This window comes from Melanerpes formicivorus, unplaced genomic scaffold (assembly GCF_026170545.1).
Source record: "Melanerpes formicivorus ecotype bairdi unplaced genomic scaffold, bMelFor1.0.p_v2 SCAF_16, whole genome shotgun sequence".
Taxonomy (NCBI): domain Eukaryota; kingdom Metazoa; phylum Chordata; class Aves; order Piciformes; family Picidae; genus Melanerpes; species Melanerpes formicivorus.
The window spans coordinates 11962314-11979894 of record NW_027142368.1 but is presented as its reverse complement, the minus strand read 5'-3'; the positions used below and the strand labels follow the sequence as shown (position 1 = coordinate 11979894).

The 17581-nt window shown below is 53.7% G+C and overlaps 1 protein-coding gene across 1 annotated transcript; it reads right to left on the bottom strand.

Moving 5' to 3' along the window:
• Positions 1 to 289: 289 nt before the first annotated feature.
• LOC137445944 (bestrophin-1-like) lies at positions 290 to 15657 on the bottom strand. The gene is made up of 10 exons (XM_068148137.1): positions 15378 to 15657; positions 11709 to 11868; positions 10421 to 10515; positions 9017 to 9250; positions 7682 to 7836; positions 6725 to 6802; positions 4349 to 4501; positions 3772 to 3852; positions 2851 to 3002; positions 290 to 2225 (listed from the first exon to the last, which is right to left on the bottom strand). Exons 2-10 carry the CDS (start codon positions 11858 to 11860, stop codon positions 1028 to 1030), a joined length of 2298 nt encoding a protein of 765 aa, XP_068004238.1. The 5' UTR covers positions 11861 to 11868; positions 15378 to 15657; the 3' UTR covers positions 290 to 1027.
• Positions 15658 to 17581: the final 1924 nt, after the last annotated feature.

Genomic DNA, 17581 nt, shown 5'->3' with positions numbered 1-17581 from the left:
GCTGTGGGCTTGGGCTGGACTGAAAGCCCAGTGCTGCAGGAACTGCTTTGGGGACATGTAGGAGCTGCAGTGCGTGGTGGTGACAGCTGCCTAAGTCTTGTGGCTGTGTGTGGGAGGGCAGCTGTGGGGAAGGCACTGGAGGGGGTGTGGGAGGTAAGTTTGTCACATGCCTGATGTGATCTGGGAAGTTTGCAGCTGCTCCTGAAGACAGAAGTAGGAATTACAGAAACCACAGAAATTTCCCTATTGCATGGAAACTGAAATGAGGAAACAAACCAGGGCCCTGGGCTTCAGCCTTGCTTTTATTTTCTTGGGGAGGACAGTAAGAACTCAGCTGTGTGGTGTCTGCCACCATCCTGATGACTCTAAGCACCATCATAATTGGTGCTAGATGTGATGTAGGACCCCAAAAGGAAGCAGTGTGCTGGGCAAACATTGACTGCAGCCACCTGCCCTAGTGGATGTGTGCCCTGCCTCACTCCACTGCTTTCCCAGTACTGGGAACCACCACCTGGGCATCCAGAAGCTCTGTGGGTCTGTGTCACAAGCGATGTGACTTGCTTCAGTCCCTGGCTCTCCCTGGAGTACCTTGTCAGTGGTGCAAGTCCTGCCTGAGACTTCTGCTGGGTCTTGTAGTGCTCAAGCTCCAATTCTTCCTGTGGTGAGGAGGGGGCAGGCTCCTTGTTAACCATATTGCTCTTTTGGGGCTACAGCTGCACTCCAGGTTCTTCAGGCTGGTACCTGCTGAGCTGTTTGGTATCTGCAATACTTCACCCTCCCAAGTCTTGTTTTGCTACCAATCTAAAGGAGTTTGTTTGTTTTGTGGTTGCAACGCTGAAGTTGTGCCTGCTACTGTCCCTGAGGCCAGCAGCAGTGTGTTGGTGCTGGCTGGAGCCAGGCTGAGCTCCAGCTGTGCATGTTCTGGCAGCAGATGTTTGGCTGCAGTGGCCTGCTTGGGTGGGTGCCAGGGTGGCCAGGTGTGGAGACACAGTGATATCACACAACTGTGTGTGCCTCTTGGTCTCCTCTAGCTGTACTGATCCAGCTGCTCTTCACAGGTACTTTCACTGGTCTCCATGATCACTTCCATCAGCCCCACATAGTCACCTTCAGCTAGAGAGATGCCAGAGTCATTGGGGGATGGACTCTCTGCTCTGCTTGGCTCTTTTGTGGGGGGTGCATTGGAGCTTCCATTCCCAGTATCCCTTGTGTTCCTGGACACCTCTGCTGGAAGCTGGTCTGGAGCGCTGGCTGCGTCTTCTAAACTGAGGCTGCAAGTGTCAGTGCCCATGTTTGCCATGTGGGATCTCTCCAGCACTGGAGATGTTACAGGAGTGAAGGAGAAGCAGAGGGAGGTGCTGCCCCCAGGGGTTTTGTTACTGGGGGTGTGAAAGGCACTGGAGTGCTCTGAATTGGGGGTGGCTGATGCTGTGTTCTCCAGGGTCAGCCAGGGTGGGTGGGAAGCTTTCAAGCTCTTCAAACTCTTGAAGCTTCCCTGCTTCTCATGGTCTGGGGATTCTGCAAGGAAGGGGAACTTAGGGCTGCCTGATGCTGTGGACTGGGCTCCTGGACTTGCTGTGGCAGCAGCTTCTCTGCCTTTACCGTTGGAGTTGCTCCTTCCTTCCACCGTCCCAGGCAGCGCGTCAGGACCTTTGCTGCGATCCGTCGGCCAAACAAAGGTCTCCTTTGCAGCAGAGCCCAGGGAGCTCTGGCTCTTGTAGACATCGCTGGCTCGGGAAGGTGAGGAGCTGGCAATGACATCCCTGAGGGACGTGGAGCAGGCAGCGATGCTGGAGAGGGCAGGAGGCTTCTTGCGGCCCTGGCGCCTGGAGGGGAGGATCATGGGGATGGAGCTGATGGGTGTCTGCGGAGCGCTGTAGAAACCAGGCCGCTCGTAAAACGGCGTCGACATGAAGGCGTCAAAGTCCCTCAGCTTTCTGTCTTCGCTGTCCCACTGCTCCTGTGAGGTGGAGTCTCCCCTGGGCTGGCTGATGCCGCAAGGGCTCCCAGGTTTGCCCATGTCTTGATAGGTGTAATGGGAGAAGGGGGACGTGGGGTCTCCTCGCCTGCGCAGCAGGTTCATCCGGGAAGAGGACCTGGAGAAGCTCGGTGACTGGACGCCAAGGAGGCGACCCAGGTGTCCCAGCAATGGTGTGGAGTGGTTGGCTTCCTCATTCTCTTTGATTTGCTCCAGGGGCTGGAACTCCATCTCTTCTTTCTGCATGCTGGGGGAAGGCAAAATGGGCTGTTAGGTGGTCACAAATGGGAAGGGGTTTGTGGCAGAGAGGTTGCAGCCCAGGGAATGCTGCTGCCAGTGGTCACTTCCTGTTATGAGGAGAAGCTGGGGAAGGGTCTGGAGAACAGGGCTGGGGAGGAGCAGCTGAGGGACCTGAGGTTGTTGAGCCTGGAGAAATGCAAGCTGAGGGGAGACCTTCTGGCTCTCTACAACTCCCTGCAGCTTGGAGCCCAATGGAGGTCAGACTATAGTCTCCCAAGGAACAAATGACAGGACAAGAGGAAATGGACTCCAGTTGCCTCAAGGGAGGTTTAGGTTGCATACAAGGAACAATTTCTTGCCCTTGAGGATTGTCAAGGCCTGGCCTAGGATGCCCAGGGCAGTGGTGGAATCCTCATCCCTGCAGGGGCTTCAAAGCCCTGGAGATGTGGTGCTGAGTGCCATGGTTTGGTGGTGCCCTGGCAGTGCTGGGTTAAGGCTTGGACTCCATCACCTTAAAGGTCTCTTCCAACCACAGAACAATTCTGATTCCACTCCTCATGCTTAATATCCTGCACAGGACCTGATCCAAGGTGCAGACGAGGGCTGCTTTGGCAGCCTGTGGCTGTGCTCACCTGATGTCAAAAGTTGAGCCAAGGAAGGATGGCCTCTTGTACTCGGCAGTGGCTGCGGTGTAGGGTGGCTGGGGATCAGGCTCGTTCCAGTACAGATCCTTCTCCAGAATGGGTAAATCCTGATGCATCTCATCCACTGCCATAAGGGAGACCTGGAGGGGACAGCAGAAGTGTCACACGGGCTGAGTAGCATTCTGTGTGCCCAGAGTCGGTGGGTGAAGGAATGCAGGGCAGGAGGCAGCCAGGCGTGTGGCTGGGTGTGCTCTGTGGTTTCCTGTCACTTGGGGTGTTTTTCACACAGAGGTGTCATTGACTGGAAGCAAAGAGATGCTGAAGGACACAGGAAAGTGATATCCACACCAGGGGTGAAAGGCCTCAAGCACAAGCCCTATGAGGAGAGGCTGAGGGAGCTGGGATTGTTTAGCCTGGAGAAGAGGAGGCTCAGGGGAGACCTTATTGCTGTCTACAACTACCTGAAGGGTGGTTGTAGCCAGGAGGGGGTTGGTCTTTTCTCCCAGGCAACCAGCACCAGAACAAGAGGACACAGCCTCAAGCTGTGCCAGGAGAGGTTTAGGCTGGAGGTGAGGAGAAAGTTCTTCACAGAAAGGGAGATTGGCCATTGGAACGGGCTGCCCAGGGAGGTGGTGGAATCACTGTCCTGGGAGGTGTTCAAGAGGGGACTGGTTGTGGCACTTGGTGCCATGGTCTAGTAGTCTTGGGGTCTGTAGTGACAGGTTGGACTTGATGATCTTTGAGGTCTTTTCCAAGGGCAACAGGGACAGCTTCTCTGCCCCATTGCAGGAGGGGGAGGTGGGCAGCAGAGCTCTTCCAGGGGAACTCTGTGACTGCATGGATGGGGCTTGCTGCCTCTGTGTTCCTCTGCAGAGCAGGCTCATCTGGAAGACCCTGCCTCCACTTTACCTGCAGGTTCCTGTCGATGAGCCAGTTGGTTTCAAAGTCATCATCATCCTCCCCAAAAGGGTTGATGAGTTGCTCAGCCACCTGCATGTGAAGAGCACATAGCAAAGGTCATCATGATCTTACCTGCCCCTTTTCCTGCAGGGAGAAGGTCTGTGGGGCAGAACCAAGTGTGAAGTCCCCTGGAGTCAGAGCAGTGCTCTTTCTCCTGAATAGGTTAAACAATGGAGGTGGTTTAAAAAAAAAGGAGGTTTGCCAGTGGCTGGGAGACATTTGTCCACACAGATAACTGTCCCTTGTCCTGTAGCACCTGCAGACCACCACTGCAGGCAGAGTGTGGCCCACTGCCTCTCTCTTTTGGCCCTAACTCATCAGGACCAAAGCTTAGGAAAGGTGGAACCAATCCCCAGGGTGAGACACTCAGAAACTGAGAAGGTCTCGGCAATACCCTCAGCTCCTCTTGGTTCCCCTTTTGTCTGCCCATAGGCCAAAGACCACAGCTGAGTCTCTGGTGAGCACACCCTGGGAGCAGCCTTGGCTGGGTCAGATTCCAGCTCCAGGCATGTGTTCTTGGGCTTACCTTTAACCAGCCAGCATAGAAGAAGAACTGCAAAAACGTGAACACAGGCACGAAGAGATCCAGCTCGTGGCCAGGGTAGGCTTTCTCTGGGTCCAGGAACTGCCTCCCAATCAGACAGGCCAGGAAGAAGCTGTAAACAGCCACGGTCACCACCTGGGAGAGATGCCAGGGGACACACCAGAGGAGCCTGAATGCTCAGCTTGCTCTTCCAGCATCTGCCTTCAGTCCCACCCCAGATAACTGCAAAGCTGCTGGCTCTGTAGCCTTTGGAGAGCCTCAGATTCAGTCAGCACAGGCTTCTCCTCTGCTTTTTGGCCGGCTCTGTAGCCTTTGGAGAGCCTTGGATTCAGTCACAGAATCAACCAGGTTGGAAAAGACCTCACAGATCACCAAGTCCAACCTATTACTTAATACCTAACACCTCATGACAACTAACCATGGCTTCAAGTGCACATGCAATCCTATCCTGAACACCTCCAGGGACAGTCAGCACAGGCTTCTCCTCTGCTTTCTGCAGGAAGAAGCATTTCCACTGCAGGAAGTTTTAAATATGCCCTTTGCCCTTTACAGAGTTCCCAGCATGGTGGGGGTTGGAAGGGACCTCTGGAAATCATCTAATGCAGGGCACCCACAGCAGCTTGCCCAGGATCACAATGTCCAGGTGGGTTTGGAACCTCTCCAGAGGAGGAGGCTCTACAACCTCTCTGGGCAGCCTCACAGGGCAGTTTTGCCTTGTGCCAGGAGCTGGTGTTTGAGCTGCTGCACACACTGTGCTTCAGTCCATGCTGTCCCTGGAATGACATCTGTGTAGGCACCTCAAAAAGATATTGATAGAAGGCAGCCTGTGATATTCTGAATGGAAAGACCTTAAAGAGCTGCCCCATGGCTGCATGGTGGGTCTGCTGCTGAAGTGAGGGCTGCTGTGAGCTCTTCATTCCTGCCCTTGCTTCTCCTGAGAGCTGCCTGTGGCTCCTTAAGGCTCAGCCCATGCTGGCAGGCTGCTTCCAAGTCAGGGAGACGAACCCTGGCAATGCTTCCAGCTTTGAACTAGCTCCTTCCTGCTCCTTTTTTCTGTTGTTTCCCTATTTGCCTGCCCAGATTTCAGGCTGCAGTGAGCTTTGTGCTTTTCTCTGTAGTCATGGGAGTGGGAACTTCCCCTTTTCAGATGAAAAGCAGCTGAGATTTCCGTGTGATCTCCTGATGCAAGAGGCTTCACAACAAACACCCAGCAGCACATGACTCTCGAGCAAGCTCTGCAGTTCCTCTCAAGCAACACAGGGCTGGTTCATGATAGCCAGGATTCAGTGCCTGGACTAATGAGGTGTGTGCTGCATAGGGGACAAAGATCTGCTTGGATGTTGCTTTTGCTCCCAGTGTGAGGGCACTCTGCAGGGAACAGAGTCTCCCAATGTGTTCCCCATTAACCTTCAGGGCTATGTGAAGGAAGCAGCTCCCCTTTCATGGTGGAGGCCATTAATGTTATCTGAGCAGCTGGATTGTGTGAGAGGAAGGAGCAAGGTGGTGCCAAAGTGTCTGCCTGGGGCTGCAGAGCTATGCAACTGCTGGAGAGGGTTCAGTAGAGGCTCTGAAGATGCAGAGGGGCCTGGAGTATTGCTGTAAGGAGGAAAGGCTGACAGCCCTGGGGCTGCTGAGCATGGAGAAGAGCAGCCCCAGAGAGGATCTGCTCAGTACCTAAGGGGTGGGAGCAAGAGGCTGGGGCCAGGCTCTTGTCAGTGGTGCCCAGGGAGAGGACAAGGGGCAGAGGGCACGAACTGGAAGCTAGGAGGTTCCATCTGAAGATGAGAAATTTGTTTGGTGTGAGGGTGCTGGAGCCCTGGCACAGGCTGCCCAGAGAGGTTGTGGAGTCTCCTTCTCTAGAGAGCTTCCAAACCTGCTTTGCCATTGTTCTCCTGGGCAAGCTGCTGTTGGTGCCCTGCTTTAGCAGGGAGGTTGGACTGGATGATCTCCAGAGGTCCCTTCCAACCCCACCATGCTGGGATTCTGTGAAACAGCCCACTACATGCACACAGCACAGCTCCATCAGAGCTACCTTACCTACTAGAGCAGCTTTGCTGAGGATGAAGATGTGCCCCCTGCAAGATGCTGCAGGGAGTGGATCTGTGTGTTTCCCATGTGCTTGTGTGGCACATGCTGTGGTTTGCAAGCCCTGGACAGGAGGTGTTTCTCAGAGGTGGCTGTGTCTGGGTTAGGGAGATAAGGCTGAGGGTGTGGTGCTGAGGTGTCCGTGGGCATGAGGGGTCTGAGCGTATCTCAGCATGCTCCATGAGTGGGTCAGGTGTGGATGTAAGGGGGGGTGCCCCTTGCAGCATGGTCAGGCAGGCAGCAGAGCAATAGGTGTGAGAGATTCTTCCTCACCTGAGTGTAGACCAGGGGGATGCTGATCCAGTCGTAGCCATAGAGCCGCCCGCACTGGCTGCGCAAGGTGTTGAGCTCCTGCAGCAGGGAAAGGGAACATCCTGTCCACAGGGCTCTGCAGCTCCTTGCTGGGGACACTGAGCCCCTCTAGCCCCATTGCCCTGCATTTCTCCAGCCAGTTCCCTCCTGCTCACACCCCCTCTGAAAGGTGGGGCTCAGCCAGGCCTCCTAACCCCTTGATGCCCAGCCTCAGCCCAGCAGACCACCAGCAGGGTCTCATCTTGCCCTGGAGAAACTCCTTGCTGCTTGGGCTGCCTCCATCTGAGCCCAAGATCCCTTTCTAGCTCACTTCTAGCACAGTTTATTTCCTCACAAAGTGAGAAGCCAGGAGATTAGGCAAAGAATGTCTCAGGAGCATCCATTTGGCTCTCCTGCCCGTGCAGTGAGTCTAGCTAAACAGCCCCGAGGGAGACTTCTCTTTCTCTGGGCAGATGACTCTCAACTCCAGGCAGCAGAAACAACGTGGCTTTCTCTGCACATGAATAGCAGGAAGGATGAGCTGCTCTGGACCCTTTTTTCTCTGCAGCTGGTCAGGGATAGTTGCCAGGTCCTGCCTGTAGAGCATGGCCTGCTTCCCAGCACTATCCAAGAGTTTTCAATAGTGAAATTTTCTACAGGAACCTTGGGTGCTGGGAATGTTCTTGACCTCTCCTGATCTCTTTCAGAGAAATCTTTCCATCTGTATGCTAGAGACTTCCACTGGCCACTGCTGTGGGCTGCTCTGGAGTGTGTGAAGGCTGCAGGAAGGCTGCCGACAGACCTGCTATGTAGATGTCTCCCACTGCCACACCTGGTACCATGGGGCTGCCTCACCATTCCTGTTCCTTGCCTGAGTCTGGACACCCCTGCAGTTCCACTTAGAGGGCTGGATGAGGATCTGAAGCATCTGCCACTCACATTCAGGATGCCTTGGAGCAGCACGCTGTCCCGGATCCTCCCGTCGTTCCTTGCCTTCACAGCCAGGTTGGAGAACCACACACACGGGATCCAAAACTTGTTGTGGGGGGAATTCAAGCTCTCAAACTTCTTGTGCTCTTCTGGTGTCATGAGACCTGGGTGCAAAAGAGTAACTTGGAGAGGGATGGCCACAGAGGGCAGAAAGGAATTTGATGTGGTCTGAAATGAAAACATCTAAATCTCAGGTGGTCACCTTAACGCTCCTGGAAATGCCAGGAAAGCCTCAGGCACTCAGCCTGTGGGAGGAGAAGGCTTGTTAAAAGCATTGAGATACAGAGTGTGAGAGGCAGGCTTTATCTCATTTCACTCTGGATGTCTGCAGCACACCTGACCAGGTCACAGTCAGCAGGGAGATAAAGCACTGCTGAGGGTGCAGTTGCCTGCTGTACACAGACATCGGTGGGGACCGGGATCACCTGCATCCTGGAAGCGCCTCTTTGTCCCTCTGGATTGCAATGGAAACCCAGTTGAGTAGGGCAGGTGCAAACATCTCTCTTTGGGCAGCCTGGAAAATGTTGCACCTCGAGGAGCATCTCCAGAGGGGATTCAGAGAACTCAGCAGTTAAGGTCAGAGGTTCGAGGCTCCATTTCTCACATGCCCAGTGGAAAACTGTTGCCCTGAGGGAGGACAAACATCCTCCTTGGCAAGGAGCTGGTTGTGCTTTCCCCTAGAGCTGTGCACAGGGTCATTTAGGGGAAGTTTAGGTTGGATATTAGGAGGAATCTCTTTACTGCAAGAGTGGTCAGCAACACCATCCCACCTCCAACCTAGAGGCCAGGTGGCCCTTTCCAAGGCCTTTTGCCCCAAAACAACAGATAGGCTGAGGGGGCTGAGGTTACTCAGCCTGGGGAAGAGGAGACTCTGGGGGCACCTTAGAGCTGTCTTCCAATACCTGAAGGGACACTGCAGGGAGGCTGGAGAGGGACTTTGCATGAGGGTGTCCAGTGGCCGGACAAGGGGAAATGGTTTGAAGTTGAGGGAGAGTGAGCTCAGACTGGATCTTAGGAAGAAGTTTGTCAGTACAAGGGTGGTGAGACTCTGGAACAGGCAGCCCAGGGAGGTTGTGGATGCTTCCTCCCTGGGGGTGTTCAAGGTCAGGTGGTTTGGATTGAGGCCTTGAGCAGCCAAGTCCAGTTGGGAGGCACGGCCGGGAGGTTGGAGCGGACGATCTCTGAGGTCCCTTCCCACTCAAGCCGTTCTCTGACTCGTTCTGTGAACCCCAGCAGCCTGCACGGCGTCAGAGGTGTGCAGGAGGCAGCGGGGGCGGCACTGACCTGCCCTGACGACGTGCTCCATGCTGGGGAAGCGTTTGTAGACGGCAGTGCTGACGGAGCGCAGGATCAGGACGCTGCAGAGGTTGCTGTAGCGCATCAGCGTGCGGCGCAGCAGCCGCCCGTACTCGTCCTCCCCATCCACGTTGCAGGACACCAAGTTCATGATGCGGTCAGGCCAGGGGATGCTCTCGTACTGAGCCCACCAGCGGGACACCACCAGAGCCACGTAGAAACCTAGAGGTGAGCCGAGGGAGTTAACCGAGGCCGGGAGGAGTGGGGGATGGAAGCGCTGGCGTGGAGGTGGGGGCTGGAGCTGCTCACAGGGACCTGCTTATGTGCCTGGAGCACTATTCAGATCTCCTTGCTATAAAGTCATAGAATCACAGAATTGCCAGGGTTGGAAGGGACCTCAAGGCTCAGCCAGTTCCAACCCCCCTGCCAATGGCAGGGACACCTCACACCACAGCAGGTTGCTCACAGCCACCTCCAGCCTGGCTGCAAACACCTCCAGGGATGAGGCTTCCACCACCTCCCTGGGCAACCTGTGCCAGGCTCGCACCACCCTCATGGGGAAGAACTTCTTCCTCACATCCAATCTCAATCTCCCCATTTCTAGTTTTGCTCCATCCCCCCCAGTCCTATCACCACCTGATACATCCAAAAGTCCCTCCCCAGCTTTCTTGTAGCCCCCTTCAGATACTAGAGGGCCACAATAAGGTCTCCTCAGAGCCTTCTCTTCTCCAGACCGATCAGCCCCAACTCTCTCAGCCTGTCCTTATAGGAGAGGAGGTCCAGCCCTCTGCCAATCCTTGTGGCCCTTCTCTGGACATGATCCAGCAAGTCAGACCCCAGTCAGGGTCTGGCTGTCACCATTTTCACAAGGGCTTGTAGTGACAAGGATGGGAGGGAATGCATTGAAGCTTGAGGAGGGTGGATTGAGCCTGGAGATTAGAAAGAAATTTTAGACAGGGAGGGTGGTGAGACACTGGAACAGGTTGCCCAAGGAGGTTGTGGATGTCCCCCCCCTGGAGGTGTTCAAGGTCAGGCTGGATGAGGCCTTGAGCAACCTGGACTAGCAGAGGTGTCCCTGCCCATGGCTGGGGGGGTTGGAACTAGATGGTCTGTAAGGTCCCCTCCAACTCAACCCATTCTGTGAATAGGACTGAACTTCATTGGTGCTACTTTGTGCCTGCCCTCCTGGCAGAGCCCAGAAGGTGCCAGTACATCTTGTGCTGGGGGGTACTTCAGAGCTGTGATGTGGAAGGATGTCACTCTGCTGTCTTACAAAGGCAGAGGGAGAGATCTGCTCAGAGGATCTTGCCTGCCTGGAGAGCTCTATCCAAGCAGGCAGAAGAAATGCTGTCCCTTGTCCCTCCCTGTGTGCTCCCAGTCATTGCTCCTTACCCAGCACAAAGGACACAGGGATTAGCTCAGCGTAGCTGTCGCAGTAGAGTGCCAGCTTCTCAAACATCAGCCTCTGGCTCTCACTCAGGATCAGCCTACAAGGGAGAAACAGAACCAGCAGCCTCAAGAGTCTGTGCTCTGCTGGGGCTGCTGGGACAGGAGCCTGGCAAGACAAGACAAGGCTGGGCAGTCACGATGCTGCCACACCGTGAGTCTGGGGATATCTGAGTGAACAGCCCCCAGGAACCTGGGACATCAGCCACCCTCCCCAAAATAGCCTGCTGAGCAGGCTCACTGGTCACTGCAGTGTGATAAATGATGCAGTCAGGTGTCAGGGACCACCTCTGTTTTTCTCACTCAGGACAGTGCTATGTGGTACCAAATCACAGAATCTCTGAATGCCAGCATGGTGGAGGTTGGTAGGGACCTGTGGAGATCATCCATTCCAAACCCCTGCTAAAGCAGGGCACAAACAGCAGCTTGCCCAGGATCACAATGGCCAGGGAGGATTGGAGTATCTCCAGAGAAGGAGACTCCACAACCTCTCTGGGCAGCCCACTCCAGGCCTCCAGCACCCTCACACCAAACAAGTTTCTTCTCATCTTCAGCTAGAAATTCCTGGGTTCTAGTTTGTGCCCTCTGCCCCTTGTCCTGTCACTAGGCACAGCTGATAAGGATCTGTCCCCATCCTCTTGCCCCCCACAGATCTTGCTGAGCATTGAGAAGATCCCCTCCCAGGCTGCTCTTATCTACACTAAACAGCCCCAGGTCTCTTAGCCTTTCCTCATCACAGAGATGCCTCAGGCTCCTAGAACCAGCCAGGGGAGTTCCCTGTCCCTCCTCACACAAAACCACATTAACCACAGAGTACAGTTGCCTTATCATGCATCTGTGGTCCCAGAGCTGATGTCTGCTCTCAAAAATGGTACACATTGCCTGTTGTGTAAGAAGAGAAACTCCCCAGTATGAGACACCTCCTGTACTAGCCCAGCCTTGGTCTCCACTGCTCTACTCATTGTTCTTCGGTAGGTAACCATCAAATGCAACGCTTCATCCCAGGGAAGAGAAACTATCTTCCTTCCCAAGGCAGCAAAAGAAGGTTTGTCAGCTGCTAAGTCATATTGGAGCAGTGAGTAAGGGCCTTTCCTCTTCTCCTGTGGCTGGTGAGTGGTTGCCCAGCTCCCTTTCACCATCATCACTGCCCCAATCCTGTGCTGCCCAGCTGTCCTGCTCCAGGCCAGGCTGAGAGCGAGGGGCTGTGTTTGTGCTGGGGTCTAAGGGTGCCTACCTGTAGACAAGACTGATGGTGAAGTAGAGAGAGATGAAAATAAGGAACTCAGAGTAGAGAAGTTTGTAGATGCTTCCCTTCCATTGGAGCAGGAGCTGTGAGAAGGTGCCCAGGCGGGCGTCAGCCACGCGGTTGGTGTAGGTCACAGTCATCACAGCTCCTAGTGGAGACACAAAATGAGCACAAGACATCAGGGGTTGGAAGGGACCTCCAAAGTCCATCATCAAGTCCAAGCCCCCTGCCAGAGCAGGAGCATAGAACCCAGCACAGGGCACACAGGAACACATCCAGATGGGGCTTGGAAGGCTCCAGAGCAGGAGACTCCACAACCTCTCTGGGCAGCCTGTTCCAGTGCTCTGTGACCCTCACAGTGAAGAAGTTCCTCCTCATGTTGAGGTGGAATCTCCTCTGCTTTAGTTTATATCCATTGCCCTTTGTCCTATCACAGGGTGCAGCTGAGCAGAGCCTGTCCCCTCCCTCCTGACCCCCAGCCCTCAGATATTTATAGACATTTATTAAATCCCCTCTCAGTCTTCTCTCCAGACTAAACAGCCCCAGGGCTCTCAGCCTTTCCTCAAAGGGTAGTGCTGCAGTCCCTTCATCATCCTCACAGCCCTCCATTGGACTTTCTCCAGCAGATCCCTGTCCTTCCTGAACTGGGGAGCCCAAAACTGGAGGCAATATTCCAGATGTGGCCTCACTAGGGCAGAGCAGAGGGGGAGGAGAACCTCCCTCGACCTGCTGGTCACACTCCTCTTAAAGCACCCCAGGATCCCATTGGCCCTCTTGGCCACCAGGGCACATTGCTGCCCCATGGAGAATTTATCCACCAGCACTCCCAGGTCCTTCTCCACAGGGCTGCTCTCCAGCAGATCACCTCCTAACCTGTACTGGTGCAGTTTATTCTTCCTTCCCAGCTGCAGGACTCTGCACTTATCCTTGTTGAACCTCATTAGGTTCCTCTTTGCCCAGCTCTCAGTCTGTCCAGGTCTTGCTGAATGGCCACAGAGCAAACTTGCACAGAGGGAGGAGACAGGAGCACCACAAGTCTCCCAGCAAGCAAGATGGGAGGAGGAAAGGAAGGTAGGGAGGGAGGGAGAGGTGAGCTCAAAGAATAGGTAAGAGGAAGTCAGTGGCACAAAGAACCAGGGGGAAATTTATGGTAGACAATTAATTTGGTGAGCTTGCCATCTTCTTGCTGTCTTTGAGCTGGTTACAATGACAGAGGACACACTTTCTGGTGAAGCCCTTGGTGTCTACTGCTTGATTGTCAGCATTCAAGCAGGGCTGGCTGCTCAGAGTGAACAGAGCCATTTTCTCCCCCAAATCAGTTGTTTAAGGTGAATTCTCTGGATCACAAACTCCAAAGTTCCTTGCTGTCTGTGTGGTTTATTCCTTTTCTTCTTGTAGCATTAGTTTCAGATGTGTTGTTTCAGTAAATCTGCCTGTGGGGAAGTGTCTTCCTGGAATACTGCTGGCCAAAAAATCCCAAAGGAAAGTAAAAACCCCAGAAAGGAGAGACTTCTTGGTAGTGATTCAGATGAAGGAGAGACCTTCTGGCTCTCTCCAGCTCCCTGAAAGGAGGCTGGAACCAGGGCTGGTCTCTTCTGCCAAGGAACAAGTGACAGGACAGGAGGAAATGGCTTCAAGTTGTGCCAGGGGAGGTTTAGGTTGGATATTTAAAGAAACTTCTTCACTTAAAGAGTTCTCAGAGACTGGAACAGGCTGCCCAGGGAGGTGGTTGAATCCCCATCCCTAGAGGTGTTGAGGAGCTGCAGAGTTGTGGTGCTGAGGGATGTGGTTCAGTGGTGACCCGGCAGTGTTGGGTTAATGGTTGGACTCCGTGATCTTAAAGGCTTTCCCAACCAAAATGATTCTCTCCTGTAAGGTACCCCTGGCGATCTGACAGTTTTGTAGCTTGTCTTTAACTCTGGGCTGAGGGCCACATCTGGCCTGTGCTGGTCCCAGGCAGAACAGCCCTGCCTGTCAGAGGGCTGAGGGATGGAGTCTGGCCAGGCTCACACAGCACAAATTCCAGCAGCTCCAGCTCCCCTCTCCTTCAACCACACATTGCACAATAAATCAGGCTGGATGAAAAAAAGGCATTCAGGCTCCCAGCCATGCAGCATCCCCACTGCCCTTCTTCTGGCCTGACCCTGGGTAAATGATTCTTCAGCATCAATTAGCAATCACACTCACATTGATATTAACCTGCCTTTGTACACAGAACCCCAAACCAGCTTAATCCAAGGCAGGCAATGATCCTTTGGTTCACAAATAATTATCCAGTGTAAAAATTCTTGGTATTTCTGAAGCAAAACATGCTCCTGCTGTCTGACAGAGGCAATGATGTTACTAGTTGGGGGGGCCTCAGGCTCTTCCCTGAATGGTGCAGACAAAGAAGCCCTTCAAGGGACATTCAGATGCTTCTGCAGCTGAAGAGAGGTAAGGTTGTGTCCATGTTCCTCATTTAAGCACCTCAGTGAAATATCTGCTTTGATATTTCTCTGATATCTGATTTCTTGATACAACTCAGGTTACCTCAAGAATATAATCAGATGTATCTGATTTCTTGCTATAACTCAGGTTCCAGTGAGCTGGTGCTGTGAAGAAAACCAGCAAGGTCTGCTTGGGTGGCTACTTCAGCCAAAGAGCATCTTTTCCCTGGTGATGACCTTTGGTGCTGCTCCTCCTTTGGGTTTCCTTGCCTCCCTGAGAGGTTGCATCAGAGGAGCAGAGCTTGGCACCTGTGCCACCAAGAGCTTCTCAGCTGCACAGTGCACCTTGCCCTAGAGCCTTGTGCCCATCCAGGTCATTTCCATGATTATTTCTGGCCAGCGTGGAGGAGGACTTAGAAAATTGGGGGGTTGACTGCCCTGGAGACTTCCCACCCATGGGCTACAGAGATCAGACACCTACACAAACACCCATCAGTGGTGCTGGGGGCTGCTCACAGGAAGCTGGCCCTTTTCTGTGCCCTTTGGGTCGTGCAAGTGCCCAGGGAGACTCTTTGTTGCGTAATTCAAATAGAGATTCACTTTTTACCAAACATGGAAAACTTCAGCTCCTGTCCATGTAAATAATGGATGTCACCCACCTCGAAGCAGTTCTGCTTCACCACGGGATATGGGGCTTCTCCCACTGCTTTTCCCTCCAGCCTGGAATGGTTAAAGCACTTCTCTGCCCTCCTACCAGCCTGTGAGGGACTGCCCTGGGATGTCACTTGGCGGCTGGCACTCTCAAACTGCCATTTGGGCTTGAGGTAAGTGGTGGCAGGTGACTCACCATAGCACCAGCACTGGCACACCAGAGCTGGCATGGGGAGGAAAAGCCATCCCCTGTGTGGTGCCCTCAACCCTGCTCCCTACAGAGCTGCCGCATGCCGCTGCCTGCATCCACCTGCCTGATCCATCAGGACCACCCACAGCACCTGAAGGTCAAGTGACACTAATCAGACTGGGGGAAACCACAGCAACCAAGATCCTGCAACAGCAAGTCTGCACCAGGTGCATCACCCACCGCGTGAGACGGCAAACGGACAGCAGCAGCTCTGGCCAAGACGGAGAGCAAGCAGGTGGAGCGGACAGATGGAGCGAGAGGAGGTGATGGACAGGCAGGAAGACAGATCTTTGAAGGAATCTCCTCTTGGAAGGACTTACAGATACTTACAGTCATGGAGTCCTGAGCTGTGCTGGAGGCTGTGGAGGTTTGCTCCCACACGTGTCCTTGCTGGGTGCTTTGTGGCCCACGCCACGTCCCGCCTCCTCGTGCCCCCTTGGCTCATGGGGGGGATTGGACCTGACAGACACGGTGCGCTAAGGAGCCTGAAACCCACTTGGGAGCTGCAGCCGGTCACTTGATGCCATAATCCTTCCCCATTACAAAAGAGACTCTGTTGTCTTTTGCCCTGTTCCCTTCTAATCTTCTGAGTAAGCCCTGCGTGTTTATAGAGGCGGCCGGAGGAGGGGGAGCCAGGGCTGGCTCCTTCGCAGCTGCTGCTGCAAACTCCTGGCACAGCCATGGTGGCTGCCAGAAGGGAGGCATTTTTCCTCTAATTCTTTCCTGTTTGGTCCCTTTCTCTGTGTCACAGCCTTACAGGAGCCCCAGGAGATTAAGTAGGGCTGGAATTTAACACAAAGGCTCTAAAATGTGCCACCCCTTGGGCTGTGCAGCCCTCACCCTCCTGAGGAAGCTCCTCAGGTTGGTGAAACTTGGCCCGTGCTCTGCATGGCTCTCAGAGCATCATATTATCCTAGACTGGGTTGGGTTGGAAGGGACCTTAGAGGTCATCTAGTTCCAATACCCCTGCCCTGGGCAGGGATAGAATAGAATGGAGTTAACCAGGTTGGAAAAGGCCTTTGAGATCATTGAGTCCAACCTATCATCCAACACCATCTAATCAACTCAACCATGGCACCAAGCACCCCATCCAGTCTCTTCCTAAACACCTCCAGTGATGGTGACTCCACCACCTCCCTGGGCAGCATATTCCAATGGCCAATCTCTCTTTCTGTGAAGAACTTCTTCCTAACATGCAGCCTAAACCTCCCCTGGTGCAGCTTGAGATGCCTCCTATCAGTCCAGGTTGTTCAAGGCCCCATCCAACCTGGCTTTGAACACCTCCAGGCTTGGAGCCACCACAGTTTCTCACCCTCTCTGCTGTCTCTGGGTAAGTTTGCTACCTCTCCCAGCTGTGGTTTGGCTGCTGGGGACTTCTACTCTGCCACTGGCTCCTCAAGACTCTTTCCATCTGTTGGCTTTGTTTTCCATTTGCTTCTCCAGCAGCACATGGGGGCTGTCATTGCTCTTTCTTGCCTGCCACCCTTGGAAACACAGCTCCTTGTCTTTGTCTTCAAGCCCACACCAAGCCAGAGAACTTCTTGTTTCTGTCTCCCCAAGGTCCTCAATCCCTTTTCTGCTCCCAGGTTGTCCCTCACAATTGTGACCATCCTCTGCCACCGTCTCCTGCAACCTCTCCTGTCATGGAATCATGGAATTACCTTGGTTGGAAAAGATCTTCAGGCCATTGAATCCAACCATTGTCCAACAGATGGAAAGAGTGTGGCTCAGGGGAGACCTTATTGCTGTCTACAACTACCTGAAGGGAGGTTGTAGCCAGGTGGGGGTTGATCTCTTCTCCCAGGCAACCGGAACCAGAACAAGAGGACACAGTCTCAAGTTGTGCCAGGGGAAGTTTAAGCTCGAGGTGAGGAGAAAGTTCTTCCCAGAGAGAGTTGTTAGCCATTGGAATGTGCTGCCCAGGGAGGTGGTGGAGTCCCCATCCCTGGAGGTGTTCAAGGGGGGACTGGATGGGGTGCTTGGTGCCATGGTTTAGCAGTCATGAGGTGTTGGGTGACAGGTTGGATTTGATGACCTTTGAGGTCTTTTCCAACCTTATTGATTCTATGAACTCTACCAAGTCTAATGCTACATCATGTCCCTCAGTATCACATCTCCACTTCTTTTAAACACCTCCAGGGATGGGGATCCAACCATTTTTCTGGGGGTCCTGTTCTAGTGTTGGAAAACCCTTCTAATGTCCAACCTAACCCCCCCAAAGGAATCATGGGAATCAAGTCTTTAAGACATTCTCCTTCAGAAAGTCTCTGAATCAAGATCTTTTCTCACCAAATTAGTCTTGCTGTGACATGCACCCTTCACTCTCCTGGGCAGCAACCATGGGACTCAGTGCCAGCACCTGAGGTTTTCGTTCTGCTGTGGGCTGCAGTGGGCTGAGTTACCTCTGGTCCTGATCCCTTTGTCACAAAAATGGAGGGAACTATGCTTGCTCCTTCTCCATGGCACCAAAACCATGGAGATCTCCTGACCTCTGCTAGCCTCTGGGTAGAAGCTGCTCTGTGCTGGATCGATGA